Here is a 25042-nt window from a genome sequence, read left to right as displayed (position 1 = left end):
TATAAACCAGAGGTGCAGACGGTTAAAAGGTGACCTTTGTCTGTGGGGAAGACAAAGCCAGCTGCCTTCATGGACTTTTGCAGGCACTATGGACAGCGTATCCTCAAGTCTACCAAGTGCACTAGACTGTCTGTCCTAGAGCATCTTCTAGGACGGACAGACAGGCTACCATAGCAACTAGGATAATAGGGTTCTCCGAGCTCAATAGGCAGGTTACCTTTATAGTCTTAACACATATCTTCCAAATTATATAAATGCTTACCAAAGGGACAACTTGGTGCGATATCAAGGAATCCTGCACATAACCACTCTGTGTTACAATGGCTAACTTTTATAAGTGCCATGGAGGGGTATCAACATATCTTTGAGCGTCATGGGTGGGCTAAACATTCTAAGGCGTAAATGCTCTAAATGTAAAATAAGAGTTAACCTGCATATGCCTTTTCTAGATGCAATGCCAGGCGACCCGCATATCCAGGTACAACCCCCATGGCTGTTCCCTCCACCACCCTTAACTCCATTGAGTGCGTCATATTTCCTAACCCCCAAAATCCATCTACGTGCACAGCGTTTCCTACTCCCAACAGTCCATCTAAGTGTGTGACATTTTCTGACCCCATTAATTAAAGTTATTTTTTGTTATGGCTTCATACCCACATTGCTGTGTATCATATCCGAATGAACCCCACCCCCCCCACCCCACCCTGTGCGCGATCTACAGACATCTGCATGAAGTTATGTTCTCTGTATTGTTCAATTGGGCAATATGACCTGAGGAGGGGGGCGTAATCGGGGCCATAGTTATAAGCCTGAGCAAAGCGAGGGCTTTAACGGAGCCCCGGGGGCATTACCCAACCAGTAATGCCCCCCCTCCTCAGGTCATATTGCCATTAGTACCCCGGCACATCGTACCAGGCTACTAATTGCATGTTTTCTCAAGTCGAGAAACGGCGCTGCAACGTTTCTCGACTGGGGGGGGGGGAAATGTCTACCGGCGGTCAGGTAGAAATGACTATGTGTAGTCCTTTTGCACTTTCCATGGCGGCCATTAGAACCAATATGGAAAAAAAGTAAACTAGAAAAATGGCCACCATGGAAAAGGCGAAGTCCCCTCTGCCTTTCCGTGGAGGCCAGTCCCGGAAAGCACTCTGGACACCGCAGAGGCTCTGAGCCTTCTGAGGCAGGTTAGGCCCGGCAAGGGGCAATGAGCTTGCGTTTTACAAGGCACTAATTTAGACTAAAGAACTACTAAAACCTTTTAAATAAATAGACGTGAGTGATCGCCAATCACCAGCCAGTTGCTGATGACAGGAATACATTTTCAATTTAATATGATCAATTCAATATTTCAATATGGTTACGAAGCGTAAAACAAAAGCAACTCAAGAAGACAATTGCAGCACAGGGAGCAAGTTTGGGAAGCAGTGGTGTTTAGGCAATCATTTGCTCGTGGTGGGGGGGGGGGGTGGCAGGCTGAGCCCGCTGTTACAGGCCTGCCAGCTGGAGATAACGGCACAAACTAAATGTTCACTCGATTTTGGTTTTGTTATTTCTTTTCTTTTTGGTAAAAAAAGGTTCCCATGATAGTAACATTTTTCATTTTTCTACAAAAAACAATGTCGTTTCCAAGGCAAAAGCAGCCCTAGGAAGAGCCTTTTTTTTCCAATCGCAGATCGAAAAATAGGGAGGCACGGCTTGAGGCAAGGACAGGAAGAAGCACTGTGGCAAGTAAATATTGAGTTATTAAATGTAAGGTGGTGGACGGGTTGCAGAGGCATGTGAGAGAGCATCCTTGATAGCTTGCTCGGGCATTCGCTTTTGCTGGCCGACTCAACCTGCATTCTGAGCACCCTGATTGGTTGCTGCATCCGCTCCAGTGGCTAAATAGAGATGAATCCAAAAAGTGTCCAGAACGGGTATAGGAAGTGTCCTATCTTGGCACCGATGGGATGGGGAAATCAAAAGGAAACTGTGTGGATGCTGGTAAAGCAGTCAAAGGGAGGGCGACAGACTGGAGAATTTAGCCAGGTGGTGAATTGCTTTATTTAGAGGGGAATACCAGCGGTCGAAGTGTACGAAAGTAGTGGAAATATGTTCCCTGTTGGCCTGCACCCAAACTCCATCAGCATACTCCCTCCCACACACAATACAAACCCCAAACAAAGTCACCTGCTGTTTAAGGGAACAGTGCACTGACAGTGCAAGTTTCAACTTCTTCCTACAATTTATTTTGAAACTAAACCATTCTGGAACAGTTTCTTTTTAAAATGAGTATAGGAACAGTAACACTTAATTTAAAAAAAGTAGAGTAGCACCGCTCAAGCTCTCTTCGACCACTGGGGAATACATGTTTTCCATGAATATATGCAGGAGTGTAGTCAGTTTTGTAGGGTTTCACATGAAACAGTCCAATAAATGCGAAGTCATCAGCAGTATACATGAGCATGTTCATGATGCCTTTGACCAAAATATATGCCAGCATGCACATACTTTTCTTGCTGACTGTGTCCAGACATTCCCATGCTGGCACTACCAATATATGCCTGCATCCTCACTTACGAACATAATCCTGTTGGCTGGTCCAGGAAAAAATGCCATGCTAGTATGAAAACGTCCAGCCTGGCAGCACCAATGTAGGTCAATATGCCACCATGAGCACTCATATTGGTTTTCCCTATAAGATCAATGGCCTTTTTACTGGCATCATGGCCTACAATGCCGGTTAAAATGTTAAGCCCGCTGTTAGAAATATGTCCAGGCTGCTGGCTCCAATGTAGCACCACAACCCATGTAAGAACACTTGTAAAGAATTTGTCCATAATGACAGAAAAAATGGCCACTGTAAGAAAACATGTCTATGCTGGCTGCCACTGCACCAATGTACCCCTCCACCCAGGATCACCTAATCAGATGCCCACTTCATGCCCCATCACACAGGCAAGCACATAAAACATTCATACTGCGGATACTCTCCCCTTCACATGCTGTGAAGAACCCGCAGTAGTAGTCGGACTAATTGTTGACATGTTAAGGGTTTTTATTCAAATAAAAATGCCTATCTAGCCCTACCGCTACGAGGGAAGTTCCGTGACTACCAAACTAAAATTAAGAGTGCTCGTCAAAGTCCAAAAAGAAATTGTCCATAGTCCAAACCCTATTGGCTATCTGTCTATGGGGGGGTTGGGAGGGTGCGGAGCAATAGCCTCTGTCTTTGGCTTTTGCCCAGCCTAATTACTTGGATCCCTTTCTCAGGACGTTTTTAAAAGGTTTGTCAGTTTATTGCAGTACAGTCTTCCACCGCTCTGCAAGATTTGTATGCCAAATCTTAATTCCAATACGGTTCCCTCTTTACCAGAAGAAAAGGTTTTCGTAATACAATTCCACCATTTCCAACTTGATGCTTTACAATGTTGTTTTGTGTTTACGGGCTGGCAACCTCCAGGTTCTCTCTCTCTCCAGCTCTGTTCATTAGGTTTCGTATTTCCTGGGCTCCCCAAGTCCTCTAGCCCCCTGACAGGCGTATTGTAACTGGGCCTCGGTGGGGTGTCTGCCCGTTGGGTTTTCCATGCTCCCTCCCTTAACAATCGGTGGCTTTGCCAGCCTAGAATATTAATGTTTCTCGGGGCTCTCCAAAGCCCGATGACAGGCTTGCTTCCGTAGGGCGTCTGTCCGCTCTAGCTTATCTGGCTACTGTAACCCTTGTGGTCTTCCCAGACTTGAATATCAATGTTCGACCCCCTGAACGGCATTACCTCTTCGGGAGCGTTTGCTTCCCTTCCACTGCTCTGTTCGTCAGCTAATGCACTCAGAGATTGGGGATCTGTTCTCTCTGCTTTGGTCTGGCCTTGGCATCTGTTAATGGGCCCAGGTCCATCACCGCTTCTGTGTGATCGGGCCACCATCCGAGATGGTCATTTTCCTGTCTCCGTCTCTCGCTTGATCTTGGCTTATTTTTTCCGGTCCGGGTGCCATTGTTCTGGCAGCTACTGCTGGCTCCGCGGTCTAGCATTATTCCGCCCCTCCAGGACGTCCTTGTGCCAGAGGTTGATTGTTGTGTTATGTATATCATCACAAACGAAAGGTGTGTCATTCTTCTTTGATTGTGACATTCAGTCAAGATTCAGCATTACCTGAAGCCAGTCCAGGTTCATCACAACGTACATCCAAACATACACAATCCTTCTCATTCACAGAGGCACTTGCAGACACAAACCTTTGCATGCTTGCATACAGAAATCTATGCTTACATTTTTCCCTCTTACATACTGCCCAATCTCTGCGTCACACTGCCTTCCATGGATGGCCCTCCGGCCCCCGCGCAGCATGCAAACGGGAACCAAGAAGCAGGGTGATCTTCCTGGTTCCGGGCCTGTGGTAAAGCCAGAGCACTTCCATCTCGCCGCCGCCGGCCTGCCACATGTTCAGGGAGGCACATGAGCACCCCCAGCACATTTGGCCCTCCAATATTACAGTGTGCATCACCAATGGGCCAAGCAAGGCAGGGAAAGCAAAACACCCTTGGCCTTGCACTGCCTGTTGGGCATGTGCGCTGGGGTACAGAACAGTGAAAGGGAAACTATGTTTCACTGAACAGATAAAACCAGCCATGGGGTGCTCTCTCAGCTGATTGTTGCAGATAAGTTAGCATACAGTGTTCTCACTGCACTGATTTGGCTCCTCCATAATGGGTGGTGGGTCGGCACCTTGTCACCTATTATAGACAAGCCAGCCCTGCTTCCCCCACTTGAGAGGTTCATTAGGGCATTCCAGTGACTCTGCCAATAGAACAAGGAAATCAGGGGTGTTTACAAGATCCCCCTCTGGGGCAGTCGCGGCCCACGACTGGATGGGCGGGGGCCGCCTCCTTGTCTCGTACAGCTACTGTGCATCAAGGGTAAAGCAAACGTACATGCTATTACGTGGCTACACTGTCCTACATTAGTGGTGCCAGTCTACAAATACTTTCTTATTGTGGTAGGACATTTTTACTTGGTGTGGAGGGTAATACAAACATAAGTTTACTACCTGGCTAGACTGGCCTACCTTGAATGTAGGTCATTCTACCCACATAACACTACGTTTGCTTTACTCTTGATGCCAAGTAAACCATGCCATACCAGATTAAGAAAGTAGTGTCTACATATACTTTCTTAATGTGGCATGCCATTTTTTACTTGGCATCAAAGGAAAGACTAACATAAGTGTTGTCACAGGGCTAGACTGACCTAAATCACTGGTGCCAGTCTGCATTTAATTTGTTACTGTGCTGTGGCATGGCATTTTTTACTTTTTACTTGACATAATAGGTAAGGCAAACATGATGATTAATATGTGGCTAGACTGGCTTACATTGGTGGCTGCAGTATAGCCATATAGTATTTGTGTGTCATGGAATGTTTGTACTTTGAATCAAGGGTAAAAGCAAGCAGGAGTGTGATTACTTGGTGCAATGGCCTATCCTGGTATAGCCAGTCTGGATGTGTGGCATGGTATTTCTTTACTGGCTTATATAGTAATACTGACTTAAACTATTGCAGCATGCATGGACATGTATGGGCACAGCCAGCATGAACATGTTTTATACACTGGCATATGTTTTGGATAAAGGAATCCTGAAAATGCATTTGAAAATGGCACTGTGCATTATTGATGATTTACATCTATTTGTTTTTTTTCATGTGATACCATACACATTTGATTGCAAACAGTGTGGCTTTTGCCCACTCTTTCACAGAAAGTGCTGTAAAAAGCCAATTATTTTACAAATCTTTGTGGGGGATCCCTCCTTCCCCCGAACCCACTTGTTTGGCTTGGGTTTATTCGCTGCGCTCAAAGTCGTTCCTGCATATTTGACACATAGAGTTACACCCCTCCCGTTCATAAATTCAACAGCCGCCACTGCAGGGGTCTATTTATTTATTGGACATTTGTTAGGTGCTTAAACAATTAGCAAAACTGTTTCAAAGCGCCCACAGGGCAACCGGGTGGAGATAGGGAAAGGTAGACAATAAATGCAACAAAGATAAACAATTGAGTTAATAGTATTAAACAAATAATGAGAATAACAGGGAGGTGAGACGAACCTACTATGCCTTGTGAGTGTTCATAACATGCAAGTGCAGAAGGGAGAGGGGTAAGGGATAGGTGCTGGTGCTCATGGAGAAGTGCTCCGGGTGAAGTACTAAGGAGAGAAGAATGTAAGTGCAACCTCCCGTGGAGAGGTTATGATATGATTATTTATAATGCGCTTAATACCTAGAGGCTTCTAAGCACGGACCCGGGGATCGAACCTGTGTGGCTCTGTGCTGTCTTGCTTCCAAGGCGGGCATGTTGCCACTGAGCTTTCCCGAGACGAAGGGTGAGACTAAGTAAGTGCAGTAAATGGACAGCAGCTGGGATGAGAGATGTTGACAGGGCCCCGAGGATACATCAGTCCTGCTACTGTATGCTTGGCAGGGAAGAGAGGGGAGAAGGAAGAGGTAAAGAGAAAGGTCTTGAGGTTTTTTCGGAACTTAAGGAGGTCCTGCTCAAGACGCAGAGGGAGGGGGAGGCTATTCCACAGGAGGGAGCCCGCTGAGGAAAGTGATCGACCACCAGCTCTCTGTTTAGCAAACCGCTTTACACGCAGGGAGTTGGTGCCAGAAGAAAGGAGTAGTCTAGAAGGGTAGTATTTGATCAGGAAGCATTGAAGATAGAGTGGTCCCCGGTCCCAGATAGCCTTGTGGATGATACAGAGGGATTTGAATTTAATCCGTGCTGAGACCGTGAGCCAGTGAAGGCTTTGTATGGCAGGAGAAATGCGGTCCCTGGGCTGGAGGCCAAGGATAAGTCTTGCTGCTCTATTCTGGGTTAGCTGGAGGGGTCGCAGGGTGGAGGAAGGAAGGTTAAGGAGGAGGCTATTCCAATAGTCTATCCTGGAGAGGACCAGAGCACGGGTGACATTGAGTTTCTGTGGGAAGGTGAGGAAGGGTAGAGTTCCTTTTGAGAAGGAAGAGCTGAAAGTGGGACTTCTTGACAAAGTCCTGAATATGGGGGATGAAGGAGAGGGAGGAGTCGAAGATGACTCAGAGATTCCTGGCTTCAGAGGAGAGGGCAGGGGAAGAGCGCATGGAGAAAGGCCAGTGAACAAAAGAAGTAGGGTGCAGGGGACCCAATAGGGAGAATCTCTGTTTTACTTGCATTGAGGCAGAGGTCATTAGCAATGCACCAGGACTGACTGGCACAGAGGCAGTCAGGAATGAAGGAAGGTGCAAGGGCGTCAGTAGGAAGTTTGAATAAGAGTTGTGTGTCGTCAGAGTAGCACTGGAAGTGGGAGGGGGGGAGAAGGAGGAAATGAGGCGTGCCAGGAGAGAAAGGTATATGTTAAAGACCCAGGGTGAAAGAATGGAACCCTGGGGGATGCCAAAGGTGGAGGAGGAAGTAGGGGAGGAGAAAGGGCCCAGAATGATTTTGGAGGAGCGGTCAGTTAGGAAGGAGTTAAGCCAGTTCAGTGCCCGCTCCGAGATACCAAAGGTATCATAGAGCTTTTTTATGAGGATGGAATGGTTCAATGTGTCCAATGCAGAAGTGAGATTAAGGAGGATGTGGACAGCTGGGGAGTTGGAATCAGGGGATGCGAACAGTTTGTCAAGGCTGTTCAGAAGAGCACTTTCTGTGCCTCTGGATGCTCAGAATTCAGACTGATGTTCATGAAGACCATCAACAAGTTCAGTGTGGGAGTTGATTTGGAGGAGGGCCAACTTCTCAAGCAGTTTCCCCAGGAAAGGGGTGATGGAAATGGGGCGATAGTTGGCTCGACAGGCAGGGTCTGCAGAGGTGTTTTATTTTAAGGAGGGTGGTCTCACAAGGTAGTGCTTGATGTAGGATGGAAAAGAACCAGTAGCATCCTCAGCCAAACAAGTAGTCTAGGGCCCCGGGCCCACAGCACAGTCCCTTGGAGCACAGACTCTTCTGTTTGCCATGGATGTTTGAACAGTTTCTTTCTTTTGCTGGCTGTCCTATGCCAAACCGTTTGTCGCCGTAAGATAAGAGTATGTGGGCGCTACACAAGACACCAAAACAAACCCACCACGCGTCTAGCAAGCATTTCACGATCGAGCATTGGCGAGGTGGCGGATCGTTGAGTAATTTGTACAAGTCACAGGAACTTGGAGATGATACTAGCGTGTGTAGAGAGCCGAACAATAGGCACATTAATATGTATTAATTACTATATGGACGAGGGAACGTAGCTTGGTGTAGTCTTGATTTAGTAAGCACTGTGCTAAAAAAAAAACAATGACTATCGATATATATATATATTTTTTTTTCCTTTAGAAAAAAAAATAGTCGCTCGCTACATGTGTTGAGAACCGTACTTCAAAGTTGCTGAGCGTTTCATTTGTCAGCACGATTTTATCGTGTAATGTCCCTGCGCCGCGCGCGGATGAGAGTGGTTCTTATTTCATAGCAGCTCTTTAATGCAGGGTTACAAAGTTGCTGTCGAGGATCACTTTGCAGCTCATGTGCTGGCCGGGCGGGAGCCAAGCGCGCGCCCCCTTTTTAGTCATGGACTGACGTGCTCCACCGTGGCTGACCCCCGTGAGCTGCGCGCCCCGCTGCAGCCCGCGCAATTCCTCGACGTCTGTGAAGCAGCTGCACGGCCAGTCTACTGGCTTGACATGTACACTAAGCGCCTAGCACCGTGGGTGCACAAAGAGGGCTTGTTCCACCTCCTTGCGGCCGCAGCACTCTCATTACAGGGCAATGCTTTTGGCATTTTCTTGGTTTTACCCTCAGCCCTTGTTAATCTGTGGAAGGAAAGGCCCAGACAATGAGCCTTTGTGGTTGGAGCATAGCGTGTGCAATTACTGCTTTGAAAAAATGAAAATCCACATTTTCCCTGCATAACATAACTGAGCAATTCTTTTTTTTTTTTTCACTCATCTTTTCTTCTTCCTTTCCAGGTGCAGCCAACAAACTTAGAGCGCGGCTCCTTGTAGAGCAGGACACAAGATGAGAGAGGGCCTCCTGGTACTAGGATGCACATGGCCGTCTCTCTGAAACCAGGGTGCCTGAAAATGTCTGTGTGCAGTGACTTTGTGGAACACGTGTGGAAGCCTGGCTCCTGCAAGAACTGCTTCCACCCCCGGGGCTCTCACGGGCTGCAGCAGGGTCCCGTCGAGGGGCGGCCTGGCAGCAGCCAGGCGCTCAAGCAAGGTTTGCACGGGATCCTCCGCAGCAAGGCCGACAACGTGCATGAGGACGACGGGGCTTTGACCGCCTCCCCATACTCCAAGCCCACCATCGCAGTGAAGCCAACTATGATCAGCTCGGAAGTGTCTGATGCCTGGCTTGAGACCACTATGACCCCAGAGAGTATCCCGCAGGTGAGTGTGCGTACTAGGGCACGCGCTCCATATGACCAGTGCCGAAGGCCTGGATCCTTTTCCCGCGAATACGTCACTTATCTGCTCAATGCTTGTTCTATGTACATAAACCTACACAAACCCAAAAAGCAATTCTTCAAGAGCATATAAACAAAAAATACAGATAAATGTAATAGTAAGTGACAGCATAGTTTTACATGTAAAAGATTTCTAATAATATAGTATGTGTTCCAGCCTAAAAATGTATTTATCTTTCTAAAGGCAAGAACAGAAAAGTAAACACCCAATAGTTTATATGCGGTGCTTAAAGGGCTGCTTGATCTTAGATTTTCCCCACTTTGCTCTTTTCCCTTCCACCTCTCCTCACTCTTGCCATGTCCTGATGTTCGCCAAGTCATCTCCTCCCCTGCCTCTTTTGCTGTTCCTTTTTCCTCCCTCCTCCTCATGTTTTCCTTTACCACCTCCATTCTCCTGGGACCTGCCTCCAAGCCTCACCTGCTTTTCCCTGTATTGTTGTTCCACTTCCTCCTCGCCATTCTTTTCCACCTTTTGCAAGTCTCTCTGTTCTTAACCACCTTTTCCCCACTGTCTTTTTACTACTTCCTTCTCATCCCGCTTCTCTACTTCCATCCTCCTGCCTCTTTCTCTCCTCTCCTGCCCATCTTTACCTACCTCCTCCTTACTTCCCAGTCCTGTCTTATGCCCCTTTCACCTGACGGACTCCCATCTCCTTCTCTAAAGACCCATATCTTTCTCTCAGCGCCCTGCATTCTTATAGGGGCTTAATCCCTTTCTCGCCCTTCTTTATCTGCACTCAGGTGTCTATTGGGACTTCCTCCAATCCGATTTGTGTATTTGAAACGTGTTACATTCTTTCTCTGGGTCCGTGACCCGCCTTCCCTTACCTGTACGTATACAACCCAAGCCTTTAAGAAGCCCAGCCACCATCTTGTTTCCCGTTTATGGGCATGTTCAGGGAGATTCTGGCTCATAGGAGTCTGCCTGTCTGTGCTCTCTCTCTGAACTTCAGCCTTTCGGTTTCCCTGAGCCTCATACCCCAAGACTCTTCCCTGTTAAGCGAGCACCCCATAGGGCATCGTCCCCTAGCTAATACTTTCGCCAGGCAGTATGTGATTTCCCAAGGACTCGCTGCTGCATGGGGTCAAAAACACAGCAACTCCTTAAAGGGATACTACCCATGTGGCAAACCGCTGCCCTCTGTTGGTGGCATAGTTGGGGTAGCACAAAGCCCCCTCCACCTTTTAAGCTTAGGCAGGTTCCTTCATCACATTTCACCAAAGCACACTGTTATGTCACCTGTCGAGCAAAAGTCAGTATTAGACACTCTGACCAGTACCACTCCATCTATTATAAATGCCCGTCCTTCACTGGTGCACTCGGTTTGACAAGTTACGAGGTGGTTGTCCTATGTCGTGATCAGTGGCTCAATAGTTGAAATAGACTGGAATGAGATAAATACTTTTTATTCGGTTTTCACCATTTACATGAAACAAAATACTGTACAATTCAGAATGCAAAGAGGTCCCCATTAAACCCAAATAGAATACACAACAGTTCATATTCAAAAGAAGGCATGGTTAAATATGCATAAAAAATGAAGCAAACGCAGTGGTGTGACTTTCACTCCCTATATTGGCACACAAGCTCAGCTAATATGGAAAGTTCTCGGGTGTCGCGGCACTCCAGCCCCCCCGGCTTCCTTTGAGACGAGGTTAACCTCATGAGTACATGCCTGCCTGGGGCACTACCTGCTCTATTATCCCTTGGACACTCCTCTCCTTGTTTACACATGCTTTGAGTGCTCCGCACCCTCAGTCTTTTGAGAAGAACAAAAAACATTTTACACCCGAAGTAACTGGAGAACAATTCACAATTAAATGCATGTTTCTACATTAACCACAAACCTGAATCGCGGGGGGGTGGGGAGAGGAATGATTGTGTTTGCCAGGCCTCTGTCGGGTCGGTATAAAAGCTCTGGGGTTCTTGCGGCTGAGCCTGTGCAGTATATAGCATCGGAGTGGAAAGGGACATGGATTATGGGTATGGTGTCAGTCCGCTTCTCCAGTTCCCCAGCTGCCTCCTATCAGTATAGGGCAAGCTGCTGCTCTTTAAGCCTCACTGACGCTCTTCCAGTGTCCAGATAGTTTAGCAGGGTCAATAGCCTGGAAGCACCAAATATCAGAAAGTGAGGGGAAGACCCTGGGAAGCGGGAAGCAAAGGAAAAGCATGGAAGGGGCTGTGGGCAAGGGCCTGGTGAAAGAGGGCAGGCCCCAGAAACATGCCACTGGGAGAGAAGAGATGATCCTGAAGATTACTGACCAGCCAAAGGCATTTTGACTAGTGATGAGCTAGCTTCTTAAACTCGCCACCGCCTTCAGTGGTGTTACGCAAAGAGTCTGGGTTGAAAAAAGGGAAAGTCTTGGTTCTGTTATCTCGATCACAATCAGGACCCCAGTAGGACTGTTCCTTTTTGGACCGAGGTGCTATTCCCTTATGACTGCAGTATCACCATTCCTGTTGACATGGGTGGGGTTGGGGGGGGGGGACTTCTTGGATTTAAAACTTTTCTTTGGGTGGGTTTTAAAGACAAGTTGGACATTGACTAGCCCAGTAAGAAACCTGGAAATCGGACAACCTGGCATGACCCCATACATTTACTGGGTTGCTTCGCCAAATGCTTGTTGGATTACAGATGTGCCTGAATTTTTAAATTTTAGCATGCCCCTGAAGGAGCTTGTGGTGTTATTTGACCAAGTTTAACTAAGTTTCCTCTATAGGGGACAGTCGTCACTTTATCAATTATTTTTTACAAAGCACCAATTTACTGTATCACTGCCCATTACTGAAGGTTTTTGAAGTGAGAAGATATTCTTAAGGTTCCTCAGCATGTGTGGATTCTACGGCTAGCAGCAGAATTGAATCGTTCCAGTGCTTAGATATAACTGAGGTGCCACACCAGTGTTAAATCGGCATGAAACTGCCCGGCACAATTTTTAGGCCCGCGTTGAAGGGCAGTGCAAATCATGCGATTTTTCCTTTGTGTTTCTTTAAACCTTTATTGATTAATCTCCAAGAAATCTGCCGAGCACTCAGATCATGCTAGAGAAACCACGGTACAGGGGATGGTAAATTTGCCAACTGAGCAAGTGGCAGAGCCAGCATTTGGGTACCTCACTCTACGCCTAAAAATTCCAGACTCTGGATACTTGAGAAGCCAACCAGTCCCAACTAGAGAAGGGCACTCTGAACATATACTAGTTTTAAACCATGCTCTATATGCCTGTCATGGAGTCCACGCTTGCACATGGAGTCGGGCCAAAAAGAAAGTACCATAATACCGTCTACGGGATATCAAGTCTACTCTAGTCCTTGCTTAGTGCACAAGTCTTAACATTTTATGCACAAACCTTATACTGCCTGGGCACCCTCCAGACATATTAGCAGCCATCTCGCCAGCTTACCTGTATTATGCCAACCCAATTCAGTCCTTCATCTGTCTTCCAGAAAAACAGCAAAAGTTGGATTGGTGTCGATTGGCATTGGAATTTTTCTGATTGGGAGCTATAGCAAATCCACTAGTTTCGTTCACGTGGTCTACAGTGAGCTTCCAAATCGGAGTTCTGATGTCCGTGGCCCCTTGCTATGCAGCTTTGGAGTGAAATGTTCTATACCTGCAAGAAACCGCTGATACACATGGTTTCCCTGTACGTCTTAAGAGATGAGCCTGGAAATGGGACAGTGGGAAAAGACACCAAGGAAAACCATGTGCCTACACCACTGCCATAAACCTGCTAGAAGTCCTGGTCGCCGTGACTGTTAAGAATTCCTTCTTGCGCTCTTCAGCATCATAGACGCAGTTACGGCTGCCTACTGTACCAAGCTCCTCTCCTCCCCACCATAAGCCATCTGACTCTCCAGCCCACGTTTGCCCGTATTCCTTCTCCTGCTCTCTTTCTGACATTGATTTTGCCTTTGGCTTTTCCAAAATCATCTCTAGAATGAGTGACTCACTGGCGGCCCTCCTTTCCCTCCCACAGTCCCCTCCATCTCTTCACTACCAACTCATGGGTCTGTTTAGATGGTAGTGACAATACAGGTCCATGCGGCGCCCCATGTTGGTTCCGGTCCAGAAAGGGTTTATCCAGGCATTCACGGGGCTAGCGGCATGCCCAGTCTTTTGCCGTTTGCAGGGCGATGCCAGGGTGCACTATGCCATGCGCCGCTGGTTTGCTGTAGATGTGTCATGGGAGCTGGCCAGCCCCCCCTTAAGTGTGTTATAGGGCTTCTCTTGAGACTACGTTTTTAGTTAAAAAAATATCCTATAAATTACGACACGGAAGGCCAATGTCTTTGCCACGTGTGGCTACAAGTCCAGAGCCCTGTAGTTGCATCAACCTCCCCAATGGCCTCCTGGAATAGCAACAGTTTCACACTTACGAGTGGAATAGTCCCAAACCGGAACACCCCAAATGTATCAGACTTTATCAATAATTTGTAACTACAATGAAAGTTTCGAAACGAATATTGATTTTCGAAGTGTGTGGAGGGTACACATGTTTGAGCTGGTAAACACAGCAAAATAATCAGAAGACACTCTCCCATAATAAATATGGAAGATCTCTTTATGTTGAAGAGAAAATGCAGGGTAGGAACGTGTTCTACAATTCAGAATACGGAACTAAACCATTTAGACGTTTAAAAAAAAAAATGGGAACGGAAAATGACACGAGAGGGAATCATAAAAAAAACAGCAGATGCGTTTGTTACCTTTTTAGAACTGTAGAATTTGGCATTTGTTCTGATTTTTAATGGCGGCTTCTTGCATTCCTTTCTAAAATGTCTCCTCTGGCATGCGCGTCATTGTTGTTGTGCCCAAACGGAGCACTTCAGGTGAGTGGTGGCTTTTATGAACGTGTTTGCCAGCATGCAAATTTCCGTGCAGGAAATTAGGCCCACTGGATGCAACTTGTTGACCATCTTTGCTGGGGATTCTTCACAAGAGCCCATGAATCCGACTAAGGGGGGGCACCTTGGTAAAGCGTGTTGACACTGGAAACAGTGCAAACACTGGAGATGGTATGGGAGGCCTTTTACAGGTGGCTTCTAATTTGTAGAGTACACACGGGAGTGTCCGGAACCAGAAAAGGGAGGTCATGGGGCGCTTCAAGTTGTTGATGTTTGCTGCCTCTTAGTCCCGTCCATTGCAGCTGTCATAAGGCGTCTGTAGGAAGCACCCCCTCCCCACCACACTTCCACTGGGCCGTTCCACAACTCCTGTTTCATTTTTCCTAAATAGTCAAGGATGCACATTTCTCAATACACAGTAGTGTTACCTTTTACACACCCGCCGTGCCTTCTTTTTCACATTTCATGGTTTTTTAAATACTTTACAGTAACATTACTTTCGTATTTCATAATTGCTATGAATGCTTCTTTACTTCCGAAAGAATTGTCGCTAAAAAGAACATTAAATAGGTTTACTGAACAATCTAAAATGAGGCGATTCAATAGTTACGTACTTTCATCAATTTTTGTTTCCACGTGATTCGTTATGCAACAGAAGCAAATGTGTTTTCCCGGGTCTTTAAGAGGAAGCGAGAGCCGTTCTTGTCTGGCTCTTGGTTTTGTAACAAGTCATTTTAACAGAAAGGAAATGTGTCAGAACAGCTGAAGCCACAAACCCACCATTCGCATTGAGCTATCTGCAGCAGAGGCCGTAGCAGAGCTGTAACTTCATGTGTTTGTCACTATATGTAACCGCTAAATTTCTCTTTTTGAAATGCCTAGGTCAGCTGGAGGAAGGCCTCTTCGAATCATTCCATCTTAAAGACCGATGATGTGCCCAGAACCTTCTTTGACCACTTTAACGGCACAGAAACCTTTGCCCGCATCGCAGCCGGTGGCAGTGGGCCTCAACATGCCCCTGGTTACTCTACGCTGGGCTTGCACAGCCCAGACAAGAAAACGGAAAGAAGCACCTCCTTTGGCAGCGCAAAGATGACAACTGAAATCGGAGGGCATGGCGATAAGGCCAATTTTCTGTGCAAGGAAAAACTAACCACTACTCGAAGCGGGTTTACCCAGGAGACCGGTCTTTGCAGAGACGCGAGGAATCGTGCTACCACCGAAACAACTGGTTATCTGTGCATTCAGACCAAAGCAGGTGAGAGGGTCGATCTGCGGGACAGAAATGGCTGCTCCACTTCTTGCCGGAGAGAGAGCGGGGACTACTGCCAGATCACAAACTGTTCCACGGGGGGTCCCGTCTCTTGTAAGGCCTCCTCCCATGAAGGCGGGAAAGGCTGGGGTGATTGCAAAAGTCCCACAGCAGGGCTCAGCAGTCCAGACTCTTTAGCCAGTTCGAGAGCAACTGTGAAGGCCAAAAAAGAAGAAACCGCCACCGTGAATTGTCAACGGACTCATCAAAGAGACCGATACTTCCTAGACACCTTACAAAATCATGCTGGTGTGGACGGGAACAAAACTACATCCTTACCTCAGTCGGCCAGCCCGTTAGACATTTCTCCCTATGCCAGCAGTATGGAGAGCCCTCTCGCCTCTCCTCCGGAAGGTAATTACTATCGTCTGTCGGGAGAGTTAGAGCAGCACCAGTGTTCAAACAAAGAAAGGTATGAAAAAAGCCATGGAAATTCTTCACACAGCACTGTAGCCGATCCTATGTTACTACAGAAGATAGAGGCAAGCAAAAGTGAGCCCATCTATGCCGAAAGTACCAAAAGAAAAAAGGGACTGCTAGGAAATACAGCACGGGCTCCAGTAAAGACTAATGGTCTCTCCAATAGCTCTTGCACGAAGCAAGCAGGTGAGAGCTGTACTGAAGGGGCGCCTTACAGGAATCCAGATTCGAACACACAAGTGACAGCCAAGATCACTGTCATGGCGGCTCACACAGAGGAAGACAACAGAACAATTTATCTGAGCAGCCCCGACTCTGCAGTTAGTGTTCAGTGGTCTTGCACTAGCCCAGTCTCCGGCCAGGATTTTGGGACATTGTCGCCCTCCTTCCAGTGGGGGGATTGCAGCTGGGAAATTAAAGGATTGGGTCAAAGCGAGAGTTCTCGGGTGTGTTCCTCAACAACCGTGAATACACACCAACCACAGGGAAGTCCATCTATCCCGCCCAAAATATCCAAGAGTGGTCAGCACTCTTGTGAACAATCGCATGCATTGCTTGAAAATCCTCCCGTTGCAACGTTTTGTGATATCATGAAACAGGACATGGCTAGCACATCATCCTCTACAAGGACAAGCCATGTTACCACCATGTCTGAAAACTCTTCCCCTCGTTCTCCTCAGCGATCGTTTCCAGAAGAGCCAGGTAGGGTTGGGTTCCCTTTAGCTGCTGAAAGGAGGCACAAATACTACCACGCTGCATGGAGCAAGCAAGGCCGAATAGAGGAGGAGGAAGAGGAGGAGTGTCTCTCCAGTCAGACCAAGGCACGAGGAAGTGATCTTCGATCAGCTGGAGCCTTCAAAAGTTCAAGCAACCTCCACTCTGACAACAGCCCAACCGTGGACCGTGCAGGCAGGATGGGGATGAGCAAATCTGCATCCTGTCCGTACGAGTTTATCCGAGATAGAGAAGTGGACGATTACCCTCCTCAACCACCACCACCACCACCCCCGCCAAAGAAACAACCCAGGTATGTGCATATTGCGCCATCTTTGTCTGATTGTAGTAATCATTTGTGAACGGAATGTGCACTCTTTCCGGCTGTGGGTATTTGTTAAAAAAGGAGGCTGAAACGAAGTAGCTGACGCTAGTAATTAGTTGGGCTTAATATTCGGGTTTTTATTGGTCTGATAAGGACTGGTAAGGATGCCAGCACCTTACCAGTCATTATTTAGCGGAGGGAGACCCCAACACAGAGGCTATCTCCGCTAATGTAAATCTTTTTTTATTTTTTTATTATGTAATAATTTGAAAAATGTAAGCTGCTTGATGTAGCATCTCCATAGCTGGTTAGCAGATGGGCACCGAGAATTCAGCATACCGTAAATACATGAATTCTACTATGTCTGAAAATTGGAGAACAGCCAAAGTTATTGAAACCTGCTAAGCAATGCTCTCGAGGACTGAAAGCGGTAACATTTTTTAATTTCATTGGGGAAAATCTTTTTGGTTATCCTTTTGCTCACCACTCCCCTTCTAGCACCTGCGGCTGATGATAGAACTTGTTCTAAGTCACGTCGACCACCTTACGTCATCCTTTGTTGACTCCAATATCTGTCGCTATGCTGTCAGAAATTCGCTTGGTGAAAGGGAACTCGAGACTTTAAGCAACCGGGTGCACGTGTATGGTTTTTTTTAACTTTGGCATGTTTTTTTTTTTCTGTGCGTGTGGTTGGAATGAAGAGTTTCCGTTGGTGGAGTGTCGAATGCAGGCTCCGGCTCCCTGTTTGGGACCTCGTGGAGCAAAGAAGGGCTCACCTTGTGGTGCTGTGACACAGTCGGTATGAACCACATTTTGTTGGGTATTGGATGTGCTTGGGCACTGAAGATAGGGTGGCGCATGTACGGTGAGCACGGGGCGCTGTGTAGCTGTCAGTGCATGCCTGAAGGCCTTCCCTGTACATGCCTGAAGCCCTTCCTGGTAACCTCGCACATATTTTCTACTGTGCCGCCTAATCTACTTACCAATGCTTTTTGTTGTGGATTGAACACACAAAGCATATTTTAAACCCCTCCGCTATGAAGTTATGCATGCCGTGAGGACTTTAATACGCTAAAATATTTGTTCTGGTTTTAAGGGTTATTGTTTAAGAAATCCACTGCATTAGTCGCTAAAATTATGCATTCTGGTTTTGGGCTTGTTTACCTTCGCTACCGATTTGCATCACACACCTTAGTTTGGAAACTTGGCTGCACTCCCATAAAGGGCACATCTTGAGAAAGGCCTTGCACGAATACGTTTGAGATTTCTTCCTTGGTCATTATGAGCAGGGATAATGGGGCCCATGCAATCTGGGGACAGGCCGTGCATCGAGGAAAAGGCCAGATGTTCAATATATGCCTTCAGTGCACAGTTTGAAGCAACCTATTTCTCCACACTGAGGGGTAAGCGATTGGAGGGCTAATGGCCCTCCATGTGCATACAGAAGCGGTGTACACACTGAGTTGTCCCAGGAAGCAGCTGGGCCTAGGTTTGGACTGTGGTTGCTATTTTTCCTTTAATGAAAGGAACAAACCGAGTGACGGTGGTGAGATGGAAATGAACGTCTCCCTGGATAGCGTCCTACCTAGTTCTTACCGTACTCTCATAACTAGTAACACTGTGTTGGTTCTCAGCCACCCCACCCCCATTGTTTAAATTCCGGTACTAATCACAAAGGTCCACCACAGCCTGGAACCGATCACCCACATATGTAATGGTGAGGTCCGATCAGGATTGTCACATATGAGGAAGCAACCTCATGTTCATCGCCACAAGGCCTTGGAGATCCTACACGCAGGACCTCAAGACCAGTCAATGCTCAAGTTGAGCCACTCGGCCCATTTCTGTAAAGCCGACACTGAACCCCTTGGTCAGAGTGAAAACCCAGACCAGATCAAGGAGAGACAAATAATGAAGGTGGAAGACCATGTGGACACCCTGCCATAGTCCCCGCAGGCAGAACGACACCACGGACCCCAACCTACTGGGACTCAAACCCTTTGGGTGTGGGGGGGGGGGGGCAGGAAGATTATGGGAAGGATCAAAACAACCCATATAAATGCTTCCCAAACCTTAAAGAGGACTATCGGGGGTGTGTATACCCATCTCCCATGTGATATCCAGGGGGTCGGAAGGAAGCACAGCCCTCACAGCACCAGGGCATTCCAAGAGGACACTGAGGAAAATGGGGACAGGGAAGGGGGCGCGCTCCTGTCTGCTTTACAACTTCAGCTACAATGAGTACCGTGACCTTTGCAACCCCTCACCTCATTGCAACTGAAGGGAGAAATATGCAGTTGAAGCATCCCTACCCCCTCAGAGGCACAGTGCATGGCATACCCACGGGCCTGCGGGGTGCAGGAATCATCCAAAATGAACTTTGGGCGGGGGGTGCAGAGGAGGGGAATGTTAAGCAACAGGTATAGAGAAAAGGAGCGAGTGTCAGTGAATGTGCCTGCAGCCCGACCAGCAAAAAGAATATTCAAGATGGCTGCTGGCCTATTTGTATTGTATTTGGTTATTTATATAGCACTCTTTCCCCACTTGTCGCCTCATTCCGCTTTTTTCTGGTTGAAACACCTTCAGTGACCTTAGTTAATGTGGTAGAAAATTCGAAGGAGTTTAGTTTAGAAAATGCATGTGTGCATGTTGCCGGTGTAGGACTTGGGTGGCTGGCAAGGCTTGACTAAGCAGCCCGAATAGAGGTCAGGCATGTGGGTGGGCGCTGTTGAGAGGTTGGCGATAGATTGTTATTGTTGAGAGAGTTGATGTGTGGCCAGCTGTACTAAGTTCCTTTTGGATGGTAGTCGCTGTATGCTAGTGGCAGAGGTGTTGAGGTACGTCGGGTGTTTCAGTCTGGACTGCTATGTGTGATGCTAGACCTGATGAGCATAGCCATAGCAGCATTCTATCGTGCATGGATGCTTGGCCGTGCCTGTGGCCTGTGTCCACACTGGTGGTGTGATATATACATACAGTCAGCTTTGAGATTGTTTAGGTGGGGGCAATCTTTGTACAGTGTAACGGAGGAAACGGGCCTAGATTTGAGTCCAATACCTTTGAGGCCTAGGTTTTGGAATGCAGTAGGTTTCACCATATACTAAACAATGATGGAGGCTACCCCTAGATGTGAGAATCCTGTATAGTGGGAGAGAGGCCTAGGTTTCACAATGCAGTAGGTTCTATCTAAGTGTAGCACTTTTTAACATTCACAATCCTGTCTAGATGTGACGCAGGTTAATGTTCACAATTCTATCAGAATGTGGTACTTGCTAACATTCACAATTCTGTCTGGGTACGACGCAGGCTAATGGTATATTAACCATATATAAAGATGGAGGCTATGCCTAGATTTGAGAGTCCTGTATAGTGGGAGAAAGATCTAGGTTTGATAATGCAGCAGGTTTCAGGATATAATACAGTAGGTTTACTATTATAGCAGACACAGATGATTTGATATACCTATACTTGAGAGTAAATGTATAATGGGCGATTGCTAATTTTGAGTATTCCCTAATAGAGTGATGAAGGTGACATTCGCCTCGCAAGATATGTTCTGAGGGAAGGTAATGTAGAGTGGCAGGGCTTTCTGGAGTAGAATGATTGCTCTACTCCCCACCCATGCCACACTTACTTTTGTTTGTTGCTGCAAACGGCAGCAACAAACAAAAGTGTGTTTGGCATGGGTGGACCACTGGCTTCCCCTACTGAGACCTGCAGACACTATCTGGAGCCGCCTCAGTTGGAGCCGCCCTTTGCCTCAGGGCCCTTAGCTGCAGGGGCTGCACGGGCAGAGGGCTGCCCTGGGAAGGTCAGTTAATAGCCTAAATTGAGCCAATCAAAGCGCGAGGGAGGGAAGGGAAGCCAGATCATCTCCAGAGAAGCACAGAATGCCTGAAGGGGGCCGGTGCCACATACAGCTGGACTTATAGACTGCCTCTTAAAACTACAAGGTATTTCATGGACTGAGGATGTGCAGGTGAATCACACCACCCCTCTACCCAATCTGGGGGGTGGGGGAAAGTCGTACAGCCCCAGCTTTTGATGGAAGCCAGCTCCCAGATCAGCAGTGAGAGGAAGTCTTGGGATGTCAGAGTCCAATGGCCACTGGACAGCAGCCTCAAGGCTGTATTCTTAGCAGGCAACTTTACTACTGAACGCCCCTCTAACATGCAAGTTGCTTCAAGGTCACCCACTTATGTATACTGTAGAACTGATAGTGTGTGGTATTTTGGGGCTGTAGAGCCTCCATTGCAGAAATGTTGGTGCACCAGTGCTTACATTTTTGGCCTGCAACGTCGAAAGTCTCTCTCCCTGCTCCTCGTCCTCACTGCTATGAAGGGACCGTTCATCGACATAAAGTGAACAAGCATGTCATAGCCTTTTGTGGTGGGAATCGTCTAACACGTGCACCCCCTCTATAGGCACCCTGAGAAATGAAGCAACTGCGCTCTCTGAACGTTTATTATCTGACTTATTGTAACATGCCCTCTCACTGCTCCTGTCTTTCAGTATGTGGCAATGCAGGTCTGTCACTCTTAGGGAAGGCCTACAACCCTGATTTCTCACTCATGCATAAGTCCACTCTGGGCTCGTCACTTGGGACCATCTGTGCAAACCAAGATTTCTTCCTCTGGGTTCAGTCAGGCTATGGTAATGGATAACAGAGTTCACTTCTATGTCTAAGTTTGTCTCCAAGATATGAGGCACCATCAAAAACGACACTTTGTTCTGTGTATTGATATAACCCGACATGAAGTGCATTTCATATTTCTTCAGCATTTTCGATTATCGAGTGTGTGGTCAGACCGAAGGACGTTTTCCCCAGTGTTTCTGTGAAAACATGTTCGCAGTTTGTGGTTGCTGACCTGCGCCGTAAACAGCTATTTAGTCTGTCTATATAATGTACCAATACGGTTGTACCCACTATTCCTACTAAACTAACAGATAACAAGCCTCCGGCTTCAATGATATGCTGTAGCGCATCTTAAGCCCACCAGGCACTCACTCACTGACTCTTTTCAGTACTTTTCTGTAAATACTAGAAACTTCTCACACAGGTATACGCTGGTTCCGAGGAGCGTTTAGCCTGGCCCTTTTCTGATCACTGCTACGCTTTGATGGTTCTACCTTTACTCCACTGGGATGCAAACTATCACAAACGCACCGACCCCCCCTCATTCCCGTTCATGCCTCTGCAAATGTTTCTTGTGCGTTTAACCTTTCTCCCCCACGCACCCTCCCCTCCACTGCTGCCCTTTACTGTTCTTCTGCACACCAAGCTCTGGGTACCCCATGGCATGGGCACGAGATGCCACTCTGAGCAATCCTATGCGTTTTTAGAGCGCTACAGTGGTGACTGGCCCATTATACAAACCTCTTTAACGTACCTTGCCTTCTCAGGGTTGCTCCTCTTTTTGCTTGATGTACATACATTTGTTTTGTATTGGAATGTGCGTCCTAATTTGCTGTAATACACGGGACTATTGCAGGTAGATCACTCATGGCCTTTCGGCCTTGTTCACAATTTATACATCTCTATTCAAATGAAAGAAAACCTCTAGAACCACTTTCCATGGAAAGCAATGCCAGCTAGTTTGCCATCTGCCGCCACCACCTAAAGGCCATTTCCATCACCCTGATCAAAAACACTACTCCATCCCGTCTCCTTTGCTCGGCTGCATTGTTTCTCTTGTGTCCTCTGTCTCGCCTCACTGTGTGACAATTCTAATCGTGCATGTCTTTCATGGAACTAACTTCCTGCTGCGCCGTGACCGGGATCCCTTTTCCAGCTTGGGCACCGCAAGTCTACTTCCCGTTTTTCTTCCAAGTAGCGTAAACCCCACAACCCACTGCATGCCCCTTCTGAAAATAATTCTGCACTGTCCAATCTTTGGGGAAATCACCACAATGATTCTCCTCCTCCTCAAACCTCCATTCCAACAACACTCGTGCACACCTTTACTGTCCCTGGGATTCTCTGCCTGTGGTGAGGTCCATACAGTCTTCATGGACTGCTTTTTCACTTCCCACCTCAGCTTCACAAATATCTTAAGGCAATCCATCAGTGTTTTCTTGGCACATCCTGCCAGTGGTGCCACTACGTGGCTTTTCGATGGCAAAACCTGGCATGGTTGCGAGCCGGATTTTCTCTAACAACAGTAGTCCTAAAATGCGACTACCCGAGAAAATGCTGGTACTGCCTGGGCAATGTTAAGTTGCAAAGCTTTTGTGGTGTTCAATCCTCACGGTCTTGGAAGTGCTCAGTCTTGTCAAGAATTGTGTGTGCTGTGCCCCCAACCGGGCTATCTAGAGCGTGGTCTGCGTACGTAGAAGGAGGAGTAAGGAGCGAGCGGGCAACTACCGCAATGGAAAGAAACGTTTTTTGATGGTTATGGTGCTTGCAGATCCATTAAGGTGGACCTATGTATCCTAGGAATTTCAGTAGTCTTATTAATTTCTTTTTTTGCTAGTTGTTTCTCCAAGGCAGGAGGGGTGACTTTGCCTTACTGCAATATGGATTAGGGCAATTTGCGTCTGTGGTATTCAATTACCTTTTTATTCAGACACCAATCGTCGACACTCTTTTGACCGCACAGTGCACACAATTCTTGCCATATCAGCTGGCTGGCAGATGATGGCTTCATTTTCAGCGCCAGTGCATGGATGGAAAGGGCCTGTCATCGGCCTGAGCTGCAGAACAGATGCTATGAGGGAGATCGGCATCCACAAAGAAAGGTCTCGATGTTGCAGGAGTGTGAAGAAAGATTTGGAAGGAGCTTAGCCTCCCAGGCCTGCACCTGTGGAAGCCTGCTGCACTCGAAAACACTTAAGTGACTTGTGACAGACCGACAACCTCTGGTTAATTGCATATTACCATTCCTCGGATTGTGGTTTTGTGCTTTTGACAGACGCCTATTAGTTTCTTCCTATAATTTGTAGCGGTCCTCCTGCTTTCTACAAACTTGAATTCAATTTAAATTCCTGTTACTTCACTGTCATTGCTCTTAATTTGATTTCATGAAGGCTGTACCTATATCAACATAAAAAGCAAGGAATTACAAAGAGGAAAATGGTGCCCCTTCTCTAGCCACGTCCAGCAACGGCAGCATTTTGGCAAGTTGTTGGTTTACTTGATCCTTTTTTTAAATTTTGTTTTTATTTTTTTAAGGTTCAGCAGAGTATTCCAGCATTTAAAGTATTACAAAATGGTAGTGGCATCAACACTGCATTGAGCAGATGAGATTATGTAATTACTCAACCAGTGATCCTTAACCTGTTCTTGATGTACAGTCACTTCTGTATTAGTTGAAGTCTGCAGGTCTGTCACCGTTACGATTGTAACGAAATGACTACTGCTCTACAGGATTACAGGGATGAGTAGTGGCTAAACCTCTTACTCTGCTCCACACTACTACTAAAGCAGCAGTGATCCCTGTCATAAGGTTAAAACAGCCACAGCCCGAAGGGTATACCTCCTTCGTCTTTTGTGGTGTAACGTGGACCGCGGGCAGGCTTTACACTCCTGATGGTTGCAAAGTGATCACAGCAGCAAGCCAAACAACAATAATACAAAGACTTAAAGATAAAGAAATGTCCAACCAAGGCTCTATATACATGTATCGAAATTAAAATAAAAGACTAGAAAACACAAGCTAAAACCTTACCCTGTAAGATAACGCAGAAAAAGGAGAAATGGTATGCCGTAGGACCCTGGCTACTGTAACGAATCTTACAGCCTTGTCACTGATTCCCTGGAGGCAAGCTTCTGCTATGTGGCCAGAGAAAGGCAGAAGCCACCTAACTGACCCCGGGGTTGGCTATCTGCGCGAGGACCACACAGGGGAGGACAGAGGGATATTGCATAAAAGCAACCATTCAGATATATCTAATCAATAACAGCCAAAAACCTTTGCAGCGCTCAATTATGGCTAATTGTAATGTGTATGGTGAATTCCCACATTTTTCTAACCAACA

The 25042-nt window shown here is 47.0% G+C and overlaps 1 protein-coding gene across 3 annotated transcripts in view; it reads left to right on the top strand.

Annotated features, from left to right (window-relative positions):
• The window catches only part of PRAG1 (PEAK1 related, kinase-activating pseudokinase 1), a 75877-nt gene that overhangs the window by 7866 nt on the left and 42969 nt on the right, over nucleotides 1–25042 (top strand). For all 3 annotated transcript variants that reach the window (XM_069626179.1, XM_069626178.1, XM_069626180.1), the window contains exons 2-3: nucleotides 8946–9368; nucleotides 15177–17053. In XM_069626179.1, coding sequence (XP_069482280.1) covers nucleotides 9021–9368; nucleotides 15177–17053 — 2225 coding nt within the window. In that variant the 5' untranslated portion in view covers nucleotides 8946–9020. The remainder of the gene's footprint in view (nucleotides 1–8945; nucleotides 9369–15176; nucleotides 17054–25042) is intronic.

The sequence above is a fragment of the Ambystoma mexicanum genome, chromosome 6p (assembly GCF_040938575.1).
Source record: "Ambystoma mexicanum isolate Mex_15411 chromosome 6p, UKY_AmexF1_1, whole genome shotgun sequence".
NCBI lineage: Eukaryota > Metazoa > Chordata > Amphibia > Caudata > Ambystomatidae > Ambystoma > Ambystoma mexicanum.
This window is presented reverse-complemented; position numbering and strand designations above follow the sequence as displayed.